The 20,729-nt window shown below is 42.3% G+C and overlaps 1 protein-coding gene across 1 annotated transcript in view; it reads right to left on the reverse strand.

Annotated features, from left to right (window-relative positions):
• Positions 1-3,241: 3,241 nt before the first annotated feature.
• Positions 3,242-20,729, reverse strand: part of ADRA1A (adrenoceptor alpha 1A) — a gene marked incomplete at both ends in the record, with an annotated part of 88,335 nt that continues 70,847 nt past the window's right edge. The window contains one exon of the mRNA XM_079706012.1: positions 3,242-3,759. Within this exon, the coding sequence (XP_079562138.1) occupies positions 3,242-3,759 (518 nt within the window). The remainder of the gene's footprint in view (positions 3,760-20,729) is intronic.

Below are 20,729 nucleotides of genomic sequence, written 5' to 3' on the forward strand. Positions count from 1 at the left end.
TGCCAGTGCCTGGCATACAGTAGTACCTAACCAGAAAGCCTTAAGAAAATATTTATTTACCCAAACATCACTGTCTACTATGGATGGACCAATCCAAGTAGGTGGCGAGAGCGTTAGGAGCCTTAATATCTTGGGGAGCGTTAGCAGATCCCAAGTGATTTACAGGCAGAAGCGGTCTTTAAATGAGACACAAGGGAGGTAAAAGGAAGAAAACTTGACACGTAAAATGCTTTTCTGAAATCCCTGCAAAGGTCTGGGGAAATTCTTGAGTAAAGAGATTCAAGGTCTCTCTTAAGGCGTGCAATTTGAATTGCAGGAGAAACTCAAATTTCACCTATCCCACAATGTCAAGTTGATTTTTGGTGATGTTTAGACAATCCCAAAGCAACTGCTTTTTATAACACATTAGAGAAGATATTTTGACCACTGTTACTCTGGGTATGTTCTTCAAACTCCAAATAGAAGCAGTAAACATGTGAGTATAAATATGACGATCATTTATTTAACTGTGACAATTTTAGAGAGCTTTTGGCATGCTCAAAGGTACAGAGATTTTTGTGGATGAGTAAAAATATAACTCGTACATTGTTTATCCCGCTTTGGACTAAGTCTTGGGTGACATTATCAATTTCTTGTAAAATTGGCATGTTTATACCTAATATCATGTCATGGGAAAGGAAAAAAATGTTAAAGTTAGCCTCCCTGGAGGGAGTGGGGATAGAGAAGGGTGTAGCAGACAAGTATTTATGGATAGTTTTACATGAATACAATTGTCATGGCTTTTATCTGATGACCGAAAGATTTTCGAGTTATTTTTTTTGTTTTGTTTTCTGTTTTTTTTTTTTTTTTTTTTTTGCGGTACGCGGACCTCTCACTGCTGTGGCCTCTCCCGTTGTGGAGCACAGGCTCCGGACGCGCAGGCTCAGCAGCCATGGCTCACGGGCCCAGCTGCTCCGCGGCATGTGGGATCTTCCTGGACCGGGGCACGAACCCATGTCCCCTGCATCGGCAGGTGGACTCTCAACCACTGCGCCACCAGGGAAGCCCTCGAGTTGTTTATCTTGATTAGAAGTGGCATTAAGTCTAGCTTTCCGGTGATCCTGAGCTTCCTAGTATCTAAAATTTAAATTTGCCTGAAGAGGTGTTCAAAGAACATCTCAAATATGCAGCCATGTTCTGCTGAAGAAAAGCTATTACCCTTCTTTTCATGGGGACACACTTCCTGTAAGGGGGAGCCTGGTAAGATTTAAAAATTCAGATCCTAAAAGAAGTTCTTCTCAACAATGAAACTGAAGTGAGGTTTGCCTAGTCAAGTCCTTCCCTGATGCCTACAGGCATAATAGGACACCTACATCTGGAAGAGCTGTCAGGAGACATACAAACAGACCAGAAGAGTCTAAAAATCCAGCCAACATCTACTGCCAGAATCCAAGTTACGAGCACAAGGCACAGTGTCTATCTGGTCAACAACGAGACACTTTCCAGAAAGGGCTGAGAAAGCAGTAACATTCTAGGTCAAAACACAACCAACAACCAAACTCAAATCCACACTCAAGGATACCTTCCAGGGCACTATGCAAAGAAATTAGCCTTTTAGAAAGATTTCAGGAAATTATCATTTTGCTGCAAGAAAAGAAGGAAAGGATGATGGGGACACTACCTTTGCCGTGAAGGTTAAATAATGGCTACAATCTGCCTTGAAATTCTTAGAGGGAATTACCCCAAATAGGGGAAAAAGGCCACAGAAATGGTCAGGAGTTTAAGACCAGTGATTCTAGTCAAGAATTATTTCAAAAACATAAATCTTCTTTTAAATTCTTATTGTGGAATGTGAAAATATTTTAATTTTTACATATAGTCACCATCTGTATCTTTGCAATATATGGAATTATTAAGGTTGACCAAAATTTGGTATACATAAAGCAAAAAACAGTGTGTTCCCCAAGTTCTTGTAAAAAGTGGGGATAGATTAAATAAACGGACTATTGGATATTTTATCAGCATAAATAGGCTTCTGTCAAAAACCATTTGCAAACTTCTGTTTCTGATGGGTTTTTGGTGACCAGAAAGCATCCTCCCAAGCTAAGCGTGTGTATCTTTCAAAGTTCTGGATCATCAGACTCATTCCAACATGTCCCATGTGCCCCGGAGACTGTGGACTTCACTCATTATGCAGTAGTGAAGCAGCTGAGAAAAAATGGGAGTCGTGATGTGCCTTTCAAAATATTATAAGCTCTGGTTTTTCATAATGGAATTCTGGAAAAGGTAAGTGATTTGCCAAGAAAAGCCTTTCTAGGCCATGTTGAAAAGGCTGTGGAGTAATTTTGCAGCCTCTATCTTAGCATGAAATTAGCATACCCCAACCCAACCTCTTGATCTTTACATATGTTACACAAGAAGCCTTCTTCCACCTGATCTTTGAGCCACTTAATGGAATTCTGTCCGTAGAAGTCAAGTTGAAAAATTGACCCTCATCTTTACTGTCTTCCATTAGGAAAAGCCATCTTTCCCCGACTGGTTCTTTCAACTCTTTCTAGACCCAAGTGTAGGTGATGTGCCTCCATTATATCAGAGGCATAACGCGTGCCCCTCACTCTCATCCTGAGGGAATCAGAAGCAGTCACATTATAGCCAAAGGTAACTCTCACTGTCAAGTTTCACCCAAGCAGAGAAACTGGATGTGTCAGAAATGGTGGAGTTTAAAACTTGCTCTAAAAATAACGTGTCTGGATACCGGCCACCATCTTAAGGTTCTTCCTCTCCAGGCCCTTTCCCCGTAAAAACCCAAAGTGGTTCTCAGTAAGTTTAGCCTGGAAATAAAACCCCCTCACTCCATCAAGAAATAGCTCCAAACTTGGAGTGCGTGCTCAAAATATTCATGATGAAATCATAATCCTATATTTATAGTCTTTTGGATTGTGTATGAAATTCTGTTTCCCATGGTGTTTTTCGTTGAAAGGGCCAGACATGGAAAGCGGGCTCAGAGGATGACCCGGAGAGCATCAGCCTCAAGCAAATGCTGTTTATCATCATTGTGAATGGGATGGTTGTGTGACATCCTCCCTCTTCCCGAAGCCCTACCCACTGCCCAAGAGTCGGGTCTCCTCCCCAGCCCATTCCCAGATGGTCCCTGGTTTAATGGTCCTGTCTCATCATCCACAAAATGTGAACTGGCCTTCCCAGTAGGAAGTGGAGTGGGTGCCTAAGATCATGCCCCTGTCCTTCTGACCTTTCCTGTCCTCTAGACATCCTCCCCATTTTCACTGAGGGAGATGGTATGGATCTTAATGGTTGGAATTTGATGATTCTCTCCATGGCTGGGTGTCGAGGGCCCCATGCAGCAGCAGACCTGCAAAAAGCTTTTACTTCTCACCCGGGCAGTGGTGCAGGCTGATTGGTCTTTGGGCACTGTAATCCTGGCAGATCCACGGGGCAGGGAAGAGAAAAATTTCCATTCACAGACCCCATCCGTCTTGGAGATCTTATAGAAGGTCTCTCCGGATCCCACTGGAATGCGCACCAGGTCCTTGTGCTGCCCCTCCAGGGCATGGCTGGGTGGGTGCAGAGTATAGCCCAGAGCATATTTGGAAGACTGCTTTCGGTGCAGACACTGGATTCTCAAGACATTCTGAAAGGCCTTTTTAAACTCTTGACTGGAGCATGGGTATATAATGGGGTTGATGCAGCTGTTTAGGTATCCGAGCCAAAATGCTATTTTAAAAACTGTTTCTGAGGGCCTGAAATCAGGAAAGAAAGACCCTGGAAGAAAGCACACAGATTCATACATGTTATTTGCAAGCCAACGGGCCAATTGGTTAGAAAGTAAAGCAAACCAACCAACAAACACCTTATTATATCTTTAAAAAGTTTCAAATGATTCCCAATGCATTTGAGTTTTCACATTTGACTGATTGTCCCCTAGGAATGTAACCCTTTGGTAATATCCTCAAAGCCCATTCTCACTTGGTCCACATGTGCAATATTATTTAAGGGAAAAGACCCAAAGGGTTAGGGCTGTGCTGGATCTTAGTGATAAAACATTACTTGGTGTCTGCTATAAAGTTTTAAAAAATGAAAACATGAAATTTAGGCTGAGTCTACATATGCAAATTGTTTCTCCTGAATTTAAAAATAAGTTGAAATCCATTCAAAAAGTCATAATAAAATAGGGTTACCTGAATGTTCCCTTTGTTCTTTGATGCAGTATTATACAGGCACGGCCTAAATAATTATGAATGCTTTCTCTCCTGAATATTGGAGTTGTATATTTTAATGAGAACCCCAAATTTATAAAATATTGACTTGGCCAACTTTGGCCAATTATTTTTGATTATTTTCCTTTGATGATGCCTTTTGACATTACAGTATACTTGTCTGCTCAAAATACTCCAGTAGCAACCAAATGCTTGTCAATAGGTTGACATGCAGTGTCCTCCACAGTGCTAAACCTACTCTAGATTTCTAACATTAATACTTCCACTCTAAGCAGACTCACTACAAACTTTTCTCCAGATCATTGCTCATGTTTTTTGTTCTCTTAAGTTGGGTCCAGATGTCTAAAATGCTCTTTCCTGTCCTCTTCACCTATTTTAGGTGATTTAGGTGAAATCCGCTAATTTACACGGCAGGGATCAAGTTTCAGGCGTCTTTACATCTTATGTGGTCACTATCTCATAGCTCTTGGAAGCAGAATGGCAAAAGCATGGAACCCTAAAGCAGGAACTGTCTTAGAGGTTATTTTATTCAATTATTCAATTTCCAAAATAAAAAAATGATGATTAAAGTGGCTGTCACAAACTTAATAGCTACAGTACTAACATAGTGATGGATAAAGAGATATAGAACTCCAAGCCCAGTGTTCTTTATTCTCTGCACAACTTTTTTCTTTTGCCTCAGCCGAATAAAGTTCTTGATTTTATGTCTTTCTTTTTGTCTCTGCTCTAGAGACCCATCAGAGTCATGACAAATTGATGGGTAGGCTTAAAAGTCTACTCTGCCAAGCAATGCCCTGAAATTTTGCAGAGAATCTCATAAATATAAACAAAGAATAAAGTTAAATATTGCAGAGCCAGAGAAGGCAAAATGGTACAGTGATTAATGAGAGCATTTTTTTTTATCTCTGAAACACACTCCCTGATAAATTCAGTGTGTCTCAAAGAAATTAAAACACACACACACACACACAACCACACACGCAGATGATGATGCTAAGTGAGAAAGCATTATTCTTTAGCTCCAAAGCTTTTAACATTTTCCTATAATTATAAGTTACTCATATGGAATGTCTGGTTTGGAACAGGCTAAATACTTTACATACAATTTAATCATCATTAGTAACATCAAGAGTTACATGATTCCTACTGTATAGCACAGGGAACTCTACTCAATACTCTGTAATGACCTATATGGGAAAAGAATCTAAAAACAAGAGTGGATATATGTATATGTATAACTGATGCACTTTGCTGTACAGCAGAAACTAACAACATTGTAAATCAACTAGACTCCAATAAAAACTTTAAGGAAGTTATATGATTCGTATCAACATCCCCATTTTACAAATGAAGAAACTGGTTTAATGAGATTGAATAATTCAACTAAAGTCACTCAGCAGATGGTTACTGGTAGAGCTGGGATTTGAAATTGGGAAGTCTGACTTTGGGGCCTATGTTCCTTTATCGAGTCTCAAAATATATTAGAATAATACATCTCTAGGGAATGAGGATGGTGTGTAGAGAATGATGAGGTGTACAGTTGGGGGTGTTAAATTGGAAAGATGATTCTTCAAACTTAAACAGAGAGGTGAAGAAAGCAGCCAATACCCACATGAATGGTGGTTTTGTGTGAATGTAGTCAGTTCCAGAAAAAATTCATCTTAATGATGATGCCTATATGTTGTCCAATATTTCTTCCTGATAGTAACGGTGACAAGATTACGGGAACCTACTTCACAAGGCAGGCCTTGGCTCAGGCTTAATGAGAATATGTGAGAAGGGCATGCCCCAAGTTACCTTGTCTTGGAATTTCACTATTCTGTAAATCAGCTAGAGAGGGAACTGTATTTCCCTTATTTGAAGAGCTTAAATTAAAAGAAAAAAAAAACCACATGAATTCTGAATGTGAATGCTAGTGAGGTGATTTGGTGTCCTTAGAATTTCCCACAATTCCTTCAGGGACACTCTTTGTGCTCACAGAGCCCCGTTCTGCATTCAGACATCTCAACATTTCCTTTTAGTCCTTTTCCTCCCATTCCTCTTCTCTCCTTCAAGGCCCCCTTAATGCCAGGTCTGGCCGACCCAGCGCCAAGTCACTCTGGCCTTCCTGTTGTGTCCACAGCTTCAGAGGTAAGTACTGGTCCTTTCCCTCATGTGCCCTGCTCAAAACACCCATTTCCTCACTGCAGCTGAGGTATAGGGTGAGAAAGGAGATGGTTAAAATGAATTTACACTAAGATTTGAAAGTCAGATAGTCCAGCTCTAACCCTGCAGGAATACTGTGTTGCTAATCCAAGCAAATCTCTAGATTTTTGGCTTTTCAGATAGTGAATGGGAGAGTCTTCTGGCCAGAGGCTTTCCCATAAATGAAACCACTTGGTTTATCCCATCAGGTGTGTGACAGCACCTAGATGTGTTTAAACCTAGCATGATCTGCCCACTCCCAATCTGAGGGGCGGATCATGGGACCTACTTCTCCTGCCCGCTGTGTTCATGCTCCCTTGGGGGTGATTCTCTCTTGGCAGCTCCCAGCTGGGGTTAAGAGAGAGACTCATAGCTGTGCTTCCTTCAGAGGCTTTCCAAAAGTTAAGAAAAGACAGCACAAGGCTGTTTTCATCCTTATTTATATTATTCACATCTTTAGATATCTTCCTTCCCTTCATTTTTCCTCTCCTAGGAAGAGAAGATTGAGCTGGGATCAGGCTTGGAAAAGAGTTGTTGCTTCCTGGTCCCGATCGGGGTGTGCTCATCTTGGTATCCACTTCCCTGCCCAAATCTTTCCACTCAGGCACCATCTCCTCTGAGCTCCTCACCATTTCTATTCCCAACCTCACTTTCTTCTCAGATCCCTCTCTTCCTGATGACGATGGTGTTTTTTAGACTAGGAAGGCAGCTGGACCATGCTTCTCTCTTCTTCACCCATCATGGTGTGGAGCACCAGGGTTGAACCTGCCTGGCTTAGGGATGGGCACCTCAGACCCAGTCACTAGGTTGTGAACTCCCTCTGAGCCGGTACCATGTCAGTTTTGCTTGCTCATGGAGCTCCAGAACCCAGCACACTGCTGGTATCTCAAAGGCATCCTTCTAATTTTTGCTGAATGAATAGCCGATTCCTTGAATGACCTACCAAATGAATGAACGATCCTCCCCATGACTCTGCTTCACAGTGTGGCCTGGTTTCTGCTGTGCCTGGGTCATAGCTCTTATTTCTCTTCCTGCCCCTGCCTTCCTTCTGTTGTCTCTTTCTTTTTTCTTCGACCCAGCTTCTGCTCAAACCTCTGCTGTTCTCTGGGCTGTTATTACACTATTTTATTTTTCCATGCTGCATCACCTGGTGTCTAACGCTCTAGTTTTTCTCACCATGCTTCATAGGAAGAGCCAGACTTTTGAATTATCCACAGAAGCATAAGGTCTCCTATTTTTCTTGTCACCGTAGGTATGTTGTGCTCTTCAACAACTTCTGTCCAGACTCTGGACAGCTTCAAGAGGAGCAAATAGCTTCCGGCTTAATTCCCGGGAACCCCTCGCCCTGCAGGCCCGGTCATCCTTTGCATATGAATTTGCCTCATTTAATTCTTGAGCTTTGTCCATTCATCGGATGATGGACACTTAGGTTGTTTCCATCTCTGGGCTATTGTAAATAGAGCTGCAATGAACATTTTGGTACATGACTCTTTTTGAATTATGGTTTTCTCAGGGTATATGCCCAGTAGTGGGATTGCTGGGTCATATGGTAGTTCTATTTGTAGTTTTTTAAGGAACCTCCATACTGTTCTCCATAGTGGCTGTACCAATTCACATTCCCACCAGCAGGGCAAGAGTGTTCCCTTTTCTCCACACTCTCTCCAGCATTTATTGTTTCTAGATTTTTTGATGATGGCCATTCTGAGTGGTGTGAGATGATATCTCATTGTAGTTTTGATTTGCATTTCTCAATGGAATATTATGCAGCCATAAAAAGAAACGAAATTGAGCTATTTGTAATGAGGTGGATAGACCTAGAGTCTGTCATACAGAGTGAAGTAAGTCAGAAAAAGAAAGACAAATACCGTATGCTAACACATATATATGGAATTTAAGGAAAAAAAATGTCATGAAGAACCTAGGGGTAAAACAGGAATAAAGACACAGTCCTACTTGAGAATGGACTTGAGGATATGGGGAGGGGGTAGGGTAAGCTGTGACAAAGTGAGAGAGAGGCATGGACATATATACACTACCACTCCTAAGGTAGATAGCTAGTGGGAAGTAGCCGCATAGCACAGGGAGATCAGCTCGGTGCTTTGTGACTGACTGGAGGGGTGGGATAGGGAGGATGGGAGGGAGGGAGATGCAAGAGGGAAGGGATATGGGAACAGATGTATATGTATAACTGATTCACTTTGTTATAAAGCAGAAACTAATACACCATTGTGAAGCAATTATACTCCAATAAAGTTGTAAAAAAAAAATTCTTGCGCTTTGGAAAATCCCCAAGGCCCTGGGGACTCTTCCCTTCACTGAGTTTTCCTCCACAATTTGATCCTGCTGCAGAATTTCTGACTCTTCTTTTCAGGACCCTCTAAACTCCCTGATCGACTAAAACTTGGCCAGACTGAGATGGGCAGAGCATGAATTTATCCATGAACACCATCAACATCTTCACCCTTGGAGAGTCAAAATCTTGGCTTCCATTGTCAAGGTCCCTAGATTCCAATGAGAAATTGAAACTGATGTGTTCGAAGGATGCCACTTAAGTCTCATCACTTGATGTCCCCTCCCTTGGAAGCATCTGACTTTTTGTTTCTGATCTGGGGCTTATCTGTAGGCTTATGATGCTGGACGCTGGGAACGATCTTAGTGAAGGCTGTGCCACTAGAGTCACATTTTAGCTACAGAGTTACAGCAAAATTTGCTCTCAATGCCCCCAATACACAGAAAACCATTTTCTGGCCAATGTTGGTCTCCTAAGTGAATTTTTTCCACCAGTGTTCCAGTTCACTCTAAAACACAGTGAGGATAAAAATGGAGTTCTCAAATTCCAACCCAGCACTGGTAATAGAAGGTTCCTCTTCAGCTCAGCTCTTGCAGAATCAGGGGACTCCGTATGGAAGCAGAAAACCATGAGTCAGTCTTCTGGGTTCTAACCTCCCAACTTCTAAGCTTCGTTTCACCTACCTGAAAACTTGACATCTTAATGACAACCTTGAGAGACATTGGGTTTCGACAAACCCTAATTAGCTGGAGTCACAGAATGCTAGGGTGTGAAGAGCGGCAGAAACCTAGCAGGTACTGTCAACCTGCCCTATGCAGATGAAGATAGTATGGATGGGAAGGGAAAGCGGTTTCCACAAAATCATCTGCTCATCCGTGGTCCAGTCAGAATGAGACCCAGGCTCTGCTCTGCTTCCCCCATGTCTGCTCCTGATCTTGTGCACCACGTGGCAACCCCAGAGTGGCTGGGAAGTGTTAATGGCAATATGTCCAGCTGTGGTCACAAGATGACAACAGGTTCTGCAGCAATGATGAGAAAGAAGGGGGAGGAGAGTAGTATCATCAATACCTACATCATTTAAAAAAGTGGTACTGTTCAAACACTGGAAAAAAAAACCAGTGGGTGAGGATCTTGGAAGGGCTTATCTGAAGGGTATCACATTCTGAAGACTGGAGTTTAAATGACTCCAATTAAAAAAATATATGGACTCCAAAGCAGAAGCTAATGCTATGTGACCATAGGAGACAATAACCCTTCATCATTTCTCTTTGTCCAACCAGTAGTCTCTCCATATGTCTGGTACCAGTCCAATGTGGCCGGTATACCTCTAATGAACAGGGGAGAGACACAAGCTGGTACACAAATAGGTGGCCAGTTCCCCAGGCCAAGGAGCTCCAGTGCCAAGCAATATTCAGGCCAGATCAGTTGGCATCTTCTGGCCAGGAAAAAAGTTCTGTCCCATGGATGTAATCCCAGAGAAAAGCTGTTGGAATCAGAGTAGGAGCACAGACAGACCCAAGTTTATTGTCATCCTGGAGTCTACCAGATGCCTCCATGTTTGGCTGCTGATTTCCCTGTGTCACAGTCACTTGCCTGAGCCCTCCTGAGGTTTATCCAGGGGCCACACTTGGGCAATTCTCAGCCAGACAAGAATATTTAGGTTAGCTACCTGGAATGGTGGTCAGAAATCTCTAAGAATGCTGACCGGATTAACCGCAGACTAGAACCCTAGGCTCTCAACCCAAGATTCATGGATAGACTTCCCATGAAATGAAATACAGTCTGTGTATGAACAGAGGTTTTCCTGAGAACAGGAATTCAGCTTTTGTCAGCTGCACACAGTGGTCTTGGAGATGCAAAAGATGGCTGAGCCTGCCTCCCGGCTACTGAGCAAAAGCTGAACCTCTGGCTGGTGCACGTCACTTAGCCCATATGTCCTGATAAGAGCATCCAGCTTACCAACATGGTAAGAGGATGCCAGTTTACACCTCTTTAGAAGGACCTGATCTTTTCTTCTCCTAGTTAACTGGGACTTGAAATAGCACAGCTCTCATCTTGTGCCTCTGAGGGCAGTCATCGGATTGCTCCCTGGAGAGAGTTAATATGTTGGGTCTTTTTTGAACTTTCTGGAGGGAAACTTGAATAGTAATCAAGGTGAGGAAGGATGGTGTGGGAGGGTGAGCAGGGGAAGAGAGGCACATTGTTTGCTGGGTATATAGCGTTGAACAGAACAAATCTGGAGCACTGTGGGGACCCAGTGGAGGATGGGAGCACTGCCCCTTTTCTCTTTTTCTGGGGACAGAGGCATATCAGCCTATGGTTACTGTTGTCAAAAACCACTGCTTCTTCCAACCATGGTGGGTAAAAAGGTCAGTTGGGGAGACATTTTCTCATACCTCATACTTCTGCAAGTGGGAGACATTCTTCATGGGATCTTTCTGGCTGGTCAAGTGTAATTCTGCAGAATCAGGGATTTTATCCTAGAGGAGTCAAAGCTGCTTGAAGTAAAGCTCTTCAAAGAGTTCCTCCCTCCAGTTACCGAAGCCCCAAACAGTATTTCTCCTTTTAGCAAAGAGGACTGTGTCTCCCATAACGTGCATGTGAGGCCCCCGAACCCACGATGACTCGGGAGAGAATGACTCTGACCCAGGTGCACTCGACTCACCATGTACATTCGACTCACCATGTACATTTCCGTAGAAGACTTCTTTGTGTTGCCTGTTTCCTTTTGAAATGAATACATAATTCAAACGATTTCAACAGATTGCAAGATTTTTTTCTCCTTTACTTAACAAAATATATTTTGATTCAGGAAAACAATAGTAATTAAGTCACGTGTTCTTTTGTAGGTTGTTTCCTCAAAAGCAATCTCCTTTCATAAACCAACTTATTTTCCAAACTTTGCCTTTTTTCATTAAGGTCACCATTGTTTCATGAGTCTCACATTAGAAGCATCTTCTTATCATCTCTACAAAAGCTTTCTCCTACCACCCAGTGTAAAGAAGAGGCATCCTCAAGCGTACACCTGTGAGCGTGGTTTATTTCTTTCATGGAGTGTAAGATTTCTTTTTTTTTCTTTCAAAAAATTTTTCTTTTTCCTTTTTCTTGTGATGAGGATGTTTAAGATCTACCCTCTTAGCAAATTGCAAATATGCTACTGCATTATTAACTATAGTTACCATGCTGTACGTTATATTCCCAGGACTTATTTGTTTTATAACTAGAAGTTTGTTATCTTTCGATCCATTCACCCATTTCATACCCTGTAAGTCGTCTTGTTTACTTGTTTTCTTTGACAGTCTCATTCTCCAGAGTGTCTAATAAGCACTCCAGTGGTTTTCTTTTGGAAAACCAAAACTGTCAAAAATGATACCCAAGTCTGTGCCAGGAGGGATGATTAAAGAAATCTGTGGGGAGATGGCCAGAAGGGAAGAGAGCAGATTGAAAGGGGGGAACTCGAGGTCCTAGGTTAGGTTTTAGGGAAAACATCCTGATATCCATCCTGGAGATCTGTGTCTTCTGGAGGGAAAGAAGGCCTGGGAGGAAAAATCCCAGGGCTCTTGTCATGAGACACACCTGTGTAGAGGCATGTGTGACACTCTGAGGCCCAATGACAGTGAGTCACACTGAGTGGGAATGGCATTTGCTCTTCTGTGGTCCAGGCTGCTGGTGGCTCCAGGGCACCCGTGCTCCTTGGCAACGTGGGGGCTTCACACACGCACATCTAGGGCCTAAAGTGCTATGGCAGACGTCATCTGGTCACATCCAAGGGGACGGGACAGAAAGCAGTGGAAGCCATGAGGGAAAATTCCCAGAAACAACCAAAGGAAGGGGAGGTTTTTCAAGGGGATAAGGGAACCTCATAATAGTGAGATCGGCCAAGATATGTGTTGTACATGATCTTTTTGTTGCTGATAAGATCAAGTTCAAGCTCATCACCTTGTCATTCAAGGCCCTTCATCATTTGGTTTCACCAGCCTTAACATGACATTCTCTCCCGTAATTCATTCACTTAACAAGTAGTTTGCTTAGTGCCTTCTACGAGACAGGCGCTGTTGTAGACATTGGAGATAGAACGATCAGGAAAATGCACAAGGTTCCTGCCCTTGGAGTTTACATTTTATAAGTATTTCCAATAAATGCCTGTTGAACTGAATTGTGAATTTCCAACAGCAAGGCTATCTTCTTGCCATGGTTGACTTTTCACTGTAACTCTGTTAATCCACCAAGGTGACTATGGCCTCTGCTCTCATGGTTGTCACCTTCATTCTCCTGCTCCTCTCTCAGTGACCTGTCCCTCTCCCCTAGTCAAACTTGGATTCATTCAAAATCTCTGTCTTCAAAATTGTGCTTAAAATCCAGCTCATCCATGAACCTTTCCTTCTTGATAGTGTAACTTGTTTTCTCACCTCCCCTAAGCATTCAACTTTAATTCCTTTTCTCTATATAGCACTCATCACCATCTTCTATGCTTATTTCTTCTTTGTCCCTTTCCTTGAATATGAACTCCTTGAAGGCAGAGGTGTTAATTTTTTTTTTTTTTTTTTTTTTTTTTTTGCGGTTCGCGGGCCTCTCACTGTCGTGGCCTCTCCCATTGTGGAGCACAGGCTCCGGACGTGCAGGCTCAGCAGCCATGGCTCATGGGCCCAGCCACTCCGCGGCATGTGGGATCTTCCTGGACCGGGGCACGAACGCATGTCCCCTGCATCGGCAGGCGGACTCTCAACCACTGCGCCACCAAGGAAGCCCAAGGCAGAGGTTTTTGTCTTTTCATTTCACTGCTATGTCCGCAATGCCAACAACAGTTTATAACGTATAGTAGGCTCACAACAAATACTGTTGAACAAATAACACAATCCTTATTTTTAATGTCTCTCTAAAGACACATACTACTCCTATCCTTCATTTAAATTTCCTTCAGTGACGAACAAAATTCTCAATAAATGTGTATCAAATCAATGGATGACATTTGTTGATGGGAGAAAATGACATTTTGTATAAAACTCCTGCTTCAGCCACTTAAAGCTGGAAATACACTCTTAAATGGAGAAAGAGAGCCTGTCTTAACTCCCATTCCAACACTTTATCTTCCCGATCTTCAAGACACTCATATTTACACAAAAATAAAACCATTCTACAAATTAATTTTATACAGCTAAGTTGTAGGCACTTCATAAAATGATTCCTTCCAGTACTTATAAAGACATTTTATAGGGCCCTGTAGGAAAGGTCAGAGCCTGTCATTAAGATGCGATAGTCATCAACAGTCTCTCATATTTGTGGGCTGTGAATCCAAGGCCAAACACCACAAATCCAAAGCAGTGACAGAAACAACCAAAATCGGTCACCCAGGGAGGAAGCATGGGAGTTCCTCACGATGATGTGCCTTCATGTTCAGCTTAAAGGCTACTGCAGGCTCTGTTCCAGAGTCTGGTCACCAGGGACATGGGGGAGTTGGCCATGTAAGAGGTGAGAGGTGAGAGGTAAGAGGTGAACAGGGGAGCCAGCAGGGACTGTTGACTCTGGACTGATGGTAAAGATATGGAATCTGAGTTCTCTGGACAAGTCCCTACTTGGAAATGACATCCCAGGTCCTCTCACTGGCCACTGGGTCACCCAGGGGCATGTCCCCTGATGCTGTAGGCCTCCTCCAGGAATGTCATCTAGTTCAGTTCAAGGTAGAATACGAAAAACACTTTGATCTCCACCGGGAGCTCCTGCACATCCCCTTCCCCTGCCTGGGTTACGCCAGGGATAGGGGTTGCCTTTGGCCCCTGCTACTTCTCCCCAGCCCTAGACTCAAGCTGGACCAGCCCAGCAGAATGCCTGACCTCCATCAATAGCACAGAGAGATCAGCTCGGTGGTTTGTGACCACCCAGAGGGGTGGGATAGGGAGGGTGGGAGGGAGGGAGACGCAAGAGGGAAGAGATATGGGGATATATGTATATGTACAGCTGATTCACTTTGTTATAAAGCAGAAACTAACACACCATTGTAAAGCAATTATACTCCAATAAAGATGTTAAAAAAAAAGCAGATGGTATTCAAACTGACATAACATACACGCATAGGCATTTTACTAGCTTATTTTTCCAAATAAAAGGTGCTTTGGGGGAAGCTGTAATCTGACTTCTAAATATAGCTGGGCAAACTAATTTTAAAATGCAGAAAAGGGTTGGGAAAATTTACTTTTTAATTTTAAAAAGCAATAGAGTATTGCCCTGTTTTGATTATAGACACCTTTGAAAAAAAGAAATGACTATGCCTCCATCTTTCATAATAAATGCAATGCCGAGACATCTCAGTTTTGCTTGCAGGAGACATTCTCATTCTTTTCGAACTTAACCAAGCCTTTTGCAGTCTCAACTGAGAACTGTCTGACACTCTAAGGGGAAAGATAGAGGTCAGGGAAGCTCATCCATTTCCATGGTTTCGATTTCTTTTTTTGCCTTGATGAATTCTCCGATCTCTATCCTGAGACCCTATTTGGCTCCTAAGCTCCAGTTCTGTGTACACAACTATTACCAGACATTTTTCCTGATGTTCCCAAACCATTTCATCCTTAACATAACCAAACTGAGTTCACTGTCTCTCACAAAACCTACTCTTTCTTCTCTGGTCCATCCTCAGTAGATGGCACCCCTTCCCCTTGGTTGTCCTAGCCAGAAACCCACTGTCATCCTCAACCCTTCACTCTCCCAACTCTTCCACTCCATCCAGCCACCCAGTGCAGACCACAGAGCCTTCATTCTTCTTGTCACCATCCATCCTAGTTCAGGCCACCATCATTTCTAGCTAGGATTCCGCATCAGCTTACTAACTAAGCTTCCTGATTCTCATCTCACTGCTTTCCAACCTACTTTCACATTGTAGCCAGAGAGCGTCTGAGAAAACAAAGCTGATTTTATCTTCCTTGATTAAATCATTTCAGTGACTCCTCACTGCATTCAAGATCCAGCACAAATTCTGTACTAGGACTTATTAGGTTCATGGGTCTGGGAGAGTGAAAATCCACTTTGCTAGATAACTAGTTAGTAGACTATGGTGATCCCAGCGCCATTCAAAGACTCTAGTTAGTATTATAGACAAGTAGAAAATTATAACCAACAGGAATAACGGTGTGTAACTGTTACCTCAAGTGAGTGATAGAGCATTTTTGTTCGCTAGGATATGGTTTAGGGTTACAGTGGTTGATGTACCATTAAGGAGTCCTTAATCCTAAGGAACAAATATTTGGCTTCCAGACAGAATCATGCCCACTAAAAAGTCTTCTCAAGGTCAAGGAATAGAAACCACTTATGAATTTCTGGGCGTTCCAGTGGTAGTGATGACAATGGTTCAGAGAGTTTTGCAACATCTGGAAGGTCTGAGTTGGGAATAAAGATGCCTGGAGGATAAACATGGAAAATGGTGAAGAAAAAGCAAAGACACAGACAAATGCCTTCGAGGCTTCCTGAAAAGAACGAATCCCTGGTGCACGGTGTGATTTTCTGTTACCCAAAACAGTCATGTTTCTAAGGAAAGGTTGTTCCCCACTGTGGTGGTTCCCCTCTGACATGCCCACCCAATATCTGCTCGTCAGGTGATTAATTCAGAGCTCACTAGATAATCACAAACAATATTTTTTGGATGCACTGTTAGGAAAAGTAGTTTCCCTCAGCAACTCCAGCCCAGCTGGGTTCAGTCCCCAGGCAAGTGTGGAAGCAGCAGAACTTTTACCTGGATTAGTTGTCAATTTGTCTCTCTCATTCACAGAAAAATTTCCATGGGAAGAGAAGAAAGCTACAGTTTGTCAACATGAAAATAATGATACTCATTGTCTCTTATTCCAATTTGATTCTGGTGAGTTCGAAGTTAGCTCCACTTTACGTCTCGAGATGGATATCAGTTTTAGCAAGTGGCTGGCTTAGGAACATGCTAGAACCTGGGGCTCTGGCAGGTTTCCATTTTCCTAGTATTTTGGATTTTTTCAGAAAGCTTACATATCTAAGAATAACTAAAGAGGGAAGCTATGAGCAGCAGAGAGACCAAATAGGACACTAGTACATTAATCTGTCTTAGATTTCTGACCAATGGCTAAAAGCTGTAGGAAATCAGATTTGGGCTGCCCTGAAAATAAGTCTTAGCATCAGTGAAAGTATCCTAAGATAGGCTGGATAACCACTCACTGAAGCATCATACTGGGGACCCAAGCATCATAAAGCATCCTATTAAAATACTCTTAAGGGAGCCTTCTAACCCTGAAGTTTTAGAACTCCCTAGGAAAGCTAACAGTACTGGGGGACAAAACATTGGTGGTTGTGAATGTCTTGCTTCCTTTTTTTTTCTTTTTTTTTTTTTTTTGTGGTACGCGGGCCTCTCACTGTTGTGGCCTCTCCTGTTGTGGAGCACAGGCTCTGGATGTGCAGGCTCAGCGTCCATGGCTCACGGACCCAGCCGCTCCGCGGCATGTGGGATCCTCCCGGACCGGGGCACGAACCCGTGTCCCCTGCATCGGCAGGCGGACTCTCAACTACTGCGCCACCAGGGAAGCCCTGGAAGGATTTTAAGAGGCACATACATATGAGAATATGGACATGTTATTGGATCTGACAATTTACTCAGCTGATATAACTTTTTCTGGGAATGGGACTAGTCTGCATGTATTTCAATAATTTGTAAATTTTCTTCATAGTCTATTTGGGATCCAGCATACATATGTTGATCTAAATTGTTGTTGAAATTATTTATAACCACTTCCTATAAACTCTTGAGGCACCCAGAGCCAAGCGGACATCTGGGCTACAAATAGATAAGGATGTGAACATGCAGAAAGGCTGAGGCACGTGCTCAGGGTTACACAGCTGGTGAGCAGAAGGGCTAGATTAAGAATGCTTGTCTTCAGACTCCCGGTTCACAAAACTTTCTATTAATTAATACACTGAATTTTTCAATTGCAAGAGTAGAAATATCTCTGATTATTTGGGAGTGCTCAGAGAATCTGCTGTAAGAAATATGGATGCCATCAAGATTATTATCTGTAGCTAGCATTTAGATATTAAGTATATAGCTTGAGCCCTTGCTTATTTTTTGAGCTCATGACCCATACATGCATCTCCACTTAGATGTCTCACAGGAACCTCAATGTTAATCTGTCCAAAATGACACCCTAATCTGTTTGCCTTCCAGTATTCCCCATCTCTATAAATGATATTTAACATTCACTCATTTGTTTGAGACAAAAACATGGCAGTCAATCCTGATACCTTCTTGATATTTCCAGTAGACTATACCTCCTAACGTTGCCCAGGTCTTTGCACATCCCTCTATCTCACTGTCATGGCCTAATCCAAGCCACCACCATCAATCATCTGCAAGAGAGTCTTCTCATTGGTCTCCTGCATGCAGGCGTCGTCCTCCTTTTCCTCTAGGATGATCTTTATGAAATGCAACTAACTCCAATTCCATGACATCTCTGCCTATATGTCTCAAGCGCTTTCCAGTGCTCTTAGATGAAATCCACAATCGCTAACACGGCTCATCAGGCCATACAATCTGGTCTTGTCTCTCTCTCCTAATCTGCCTTGTATACCTTCCATGACTTCTCCAATCATCCTCACCGTCTCTCAATTCTCTGCCCCAGGACCTTCACACCTGCTGTTCCCTTTACATGCAATGTTCTCTCCATCTCCATCCCCTTTGTGCTTACTCTTCCTCATCCTTTAGGTCTAAGATTAAATTCCAGCTCTTCAGGAAAACTATCTCTGATCTCTCTCTACCCACCTACGCACTCCAGATTCCACCTAGGAATTCTTTTGTTAAACCAAAACATCCTATACTCTTCATTCCTAACACTTGTCACAATTGTTCTTATATGATTACGTGTATATGATTTGCTTAATGTCTTTCCCTATATAAATTTCATCAAGATAGGAATTGTGCCTGGCACAGCATAGGCATTTAGTAAATATTCATGAAAAATACTCACATTCACTGAACACTCATATGCCAGACCTCATGCAATATATTTTGCAAACATTACCCCATTTAACTCCTCCCTACAGCCCTATGTGGACATATTCTCACCCCCATTTTACAGATGAAGAAACTGAGGCTTAAGGAGTTTAATTCACAACTAAAGAAATAGCTGAGCTCAGATTCAAACCCAGTCCTGTTTGACACCAAATCTTATGCTTTTAACCTCCAGATTACGCTTAAGAGTAGGTCTCTGCTTTGGGGGCTTTTTAATGAAAATAGTGTTCACTGTTACAATGCTCAAAGTTCAAAACAAAAACAATCATCCGAGTGGCCAAGAAAATTAATTACACATCTTATGTACTATTTTTCAGAAAGCAGAGAAATGTATAATGCAAATCATTAAAACAACAATAAATTCCTCCAAGTTAATAATTTTGTTTGTTCAGGTTAGACATGATTGGCCCCGTGAAAAACTGTGAACATTATATTCTGTCAAAAAACCTTTGACAAAACTCTATTAATAAAGTAGGCTTAGAAAACAATCAGGTTAGACTAGGTCAGAAGGTATGATTTGTCATTTATTAAAAAAAATTAGAGTTCAGGCCTAAAAGGAGAACTGAAATCTGTAGTTCTTGAACATAGAGAGTAGGAAAAAGTGAAAGAGAGCAAAGTGAAAATAGTTACCATCTACTGTGGTGCATAAAAATACCAATTCCTGCTACAGACTCTTTAGAGCTGCTCCTTGTTCCTGGGAAGGAAATCCTGAATGCTCACTTACTGGTCTACTGTTAAGGGCAGGTTTCCTACCTTCTCTCTGCCTCAGTTTCCTCCTACAGGTAAGCACAGTGCCTGGCTGTAAGCACTCAGTACATTGGAGTGATTTCTTCTTGCATATACGTCAGTTCTGCATCTAGTTTCAGGGTAACTCCCTCATTCATTAGTGCTGATCTTGTCTATTTTTAACCTTCAGGGATACTTTCCAAGGTCAGAAACCAGACCTTCTGGTTATCCAGGAGTATATCTTCCTATCGAGATGCATCTGGGATTCTTGCTCTGACAGTAGGGTTCTGGTCTCCTGTGAGCCCTCTCTGACAACATTTCTACTTGAGTATCTCCCTAAACAATGATCAGCCAGGTACCTCACCTGTCATTTTCTCAAAGCAGCTGCTCTGAGAATTCCCAGGTACTTCAAGAGAACTTTGACTCTTATTCACTGTATTGGGGGGAAAAGTACATTCACACTGACGTGGGTTCCCATTTCTTGAATAGCCTGCTGCCTGATAAAACCTAATTTTGGCAACAAAAAGGAAAGGTATACTTTTGTCCATTTGAGAATTTTCTTGGACTGGGTTGAGTCTAATTACATAAATAGTAGGTGCTTTTCCAAGTTGTGCTGTGTCCAGACTAGGGCTAGAGCCACACGCTCATTCCATTGCATTTCTCTCTTGAATCCCCTCCTCATGAAGGGGCACCTGGCCTTTCTACCACCTGGCACTTTGTTTCTTATTTTTGTCTATATTAGATGAAAAGGCTCTTAGGAATGAGGCATAGTTTTCTTGGTTTTGTCTTCAAAATTTTTAAAGTTTCACGATCCCATAAAACCTGCAAGAATTCTTCAGAGACCATGGGAGTGACAATGGCGGTTCTCATAATAATAACAATAAAAATAAATGTTAATTATTGAGCACTTTCAAGTGTCCAGTATTATGTTAAGTGCTTTTCATGAATCACCTCATTAACTCATCACAACCCTATAAGGTTATATTGTTATCCCCATTTTGCAGATGAGGAAAATGGGATTTGGGGAGTTTAATAACTTGCCAAAGAACAATCAGCTAGTAAGAGTGAAGCTGTGTTCAAATCCACCTCTGTTTGACTCCAGATTCTGCACTGCACCCCCTAATACTGAACTTGCCAAACAAACCAATCAAAAAATGAGAAAACCTAAATAGACATTTCTCCAAAGAAGACATACAGATAGCCAACAGGCATATGAAAAGATGCTCAACATCGCTAATTATTAGGGAAATGCAAATCAAAACTACAATGAGGTATCACCTCACGCCAGTCAGAATGGCCAACA

The sequence above is a fragment of the Hyperoodon ampullatus genome, assembly GCF_949752795.1.
Source record: "Hyperoodon ampullatus genome assembly, chromosome: 6".
Lineage (NCBI taxonomy): Eukaryota > Metazoa > Chordata > Mammalia > Artiodactyla > Ziphiidae > Hyperoodon > Hyperoodon ampullatus.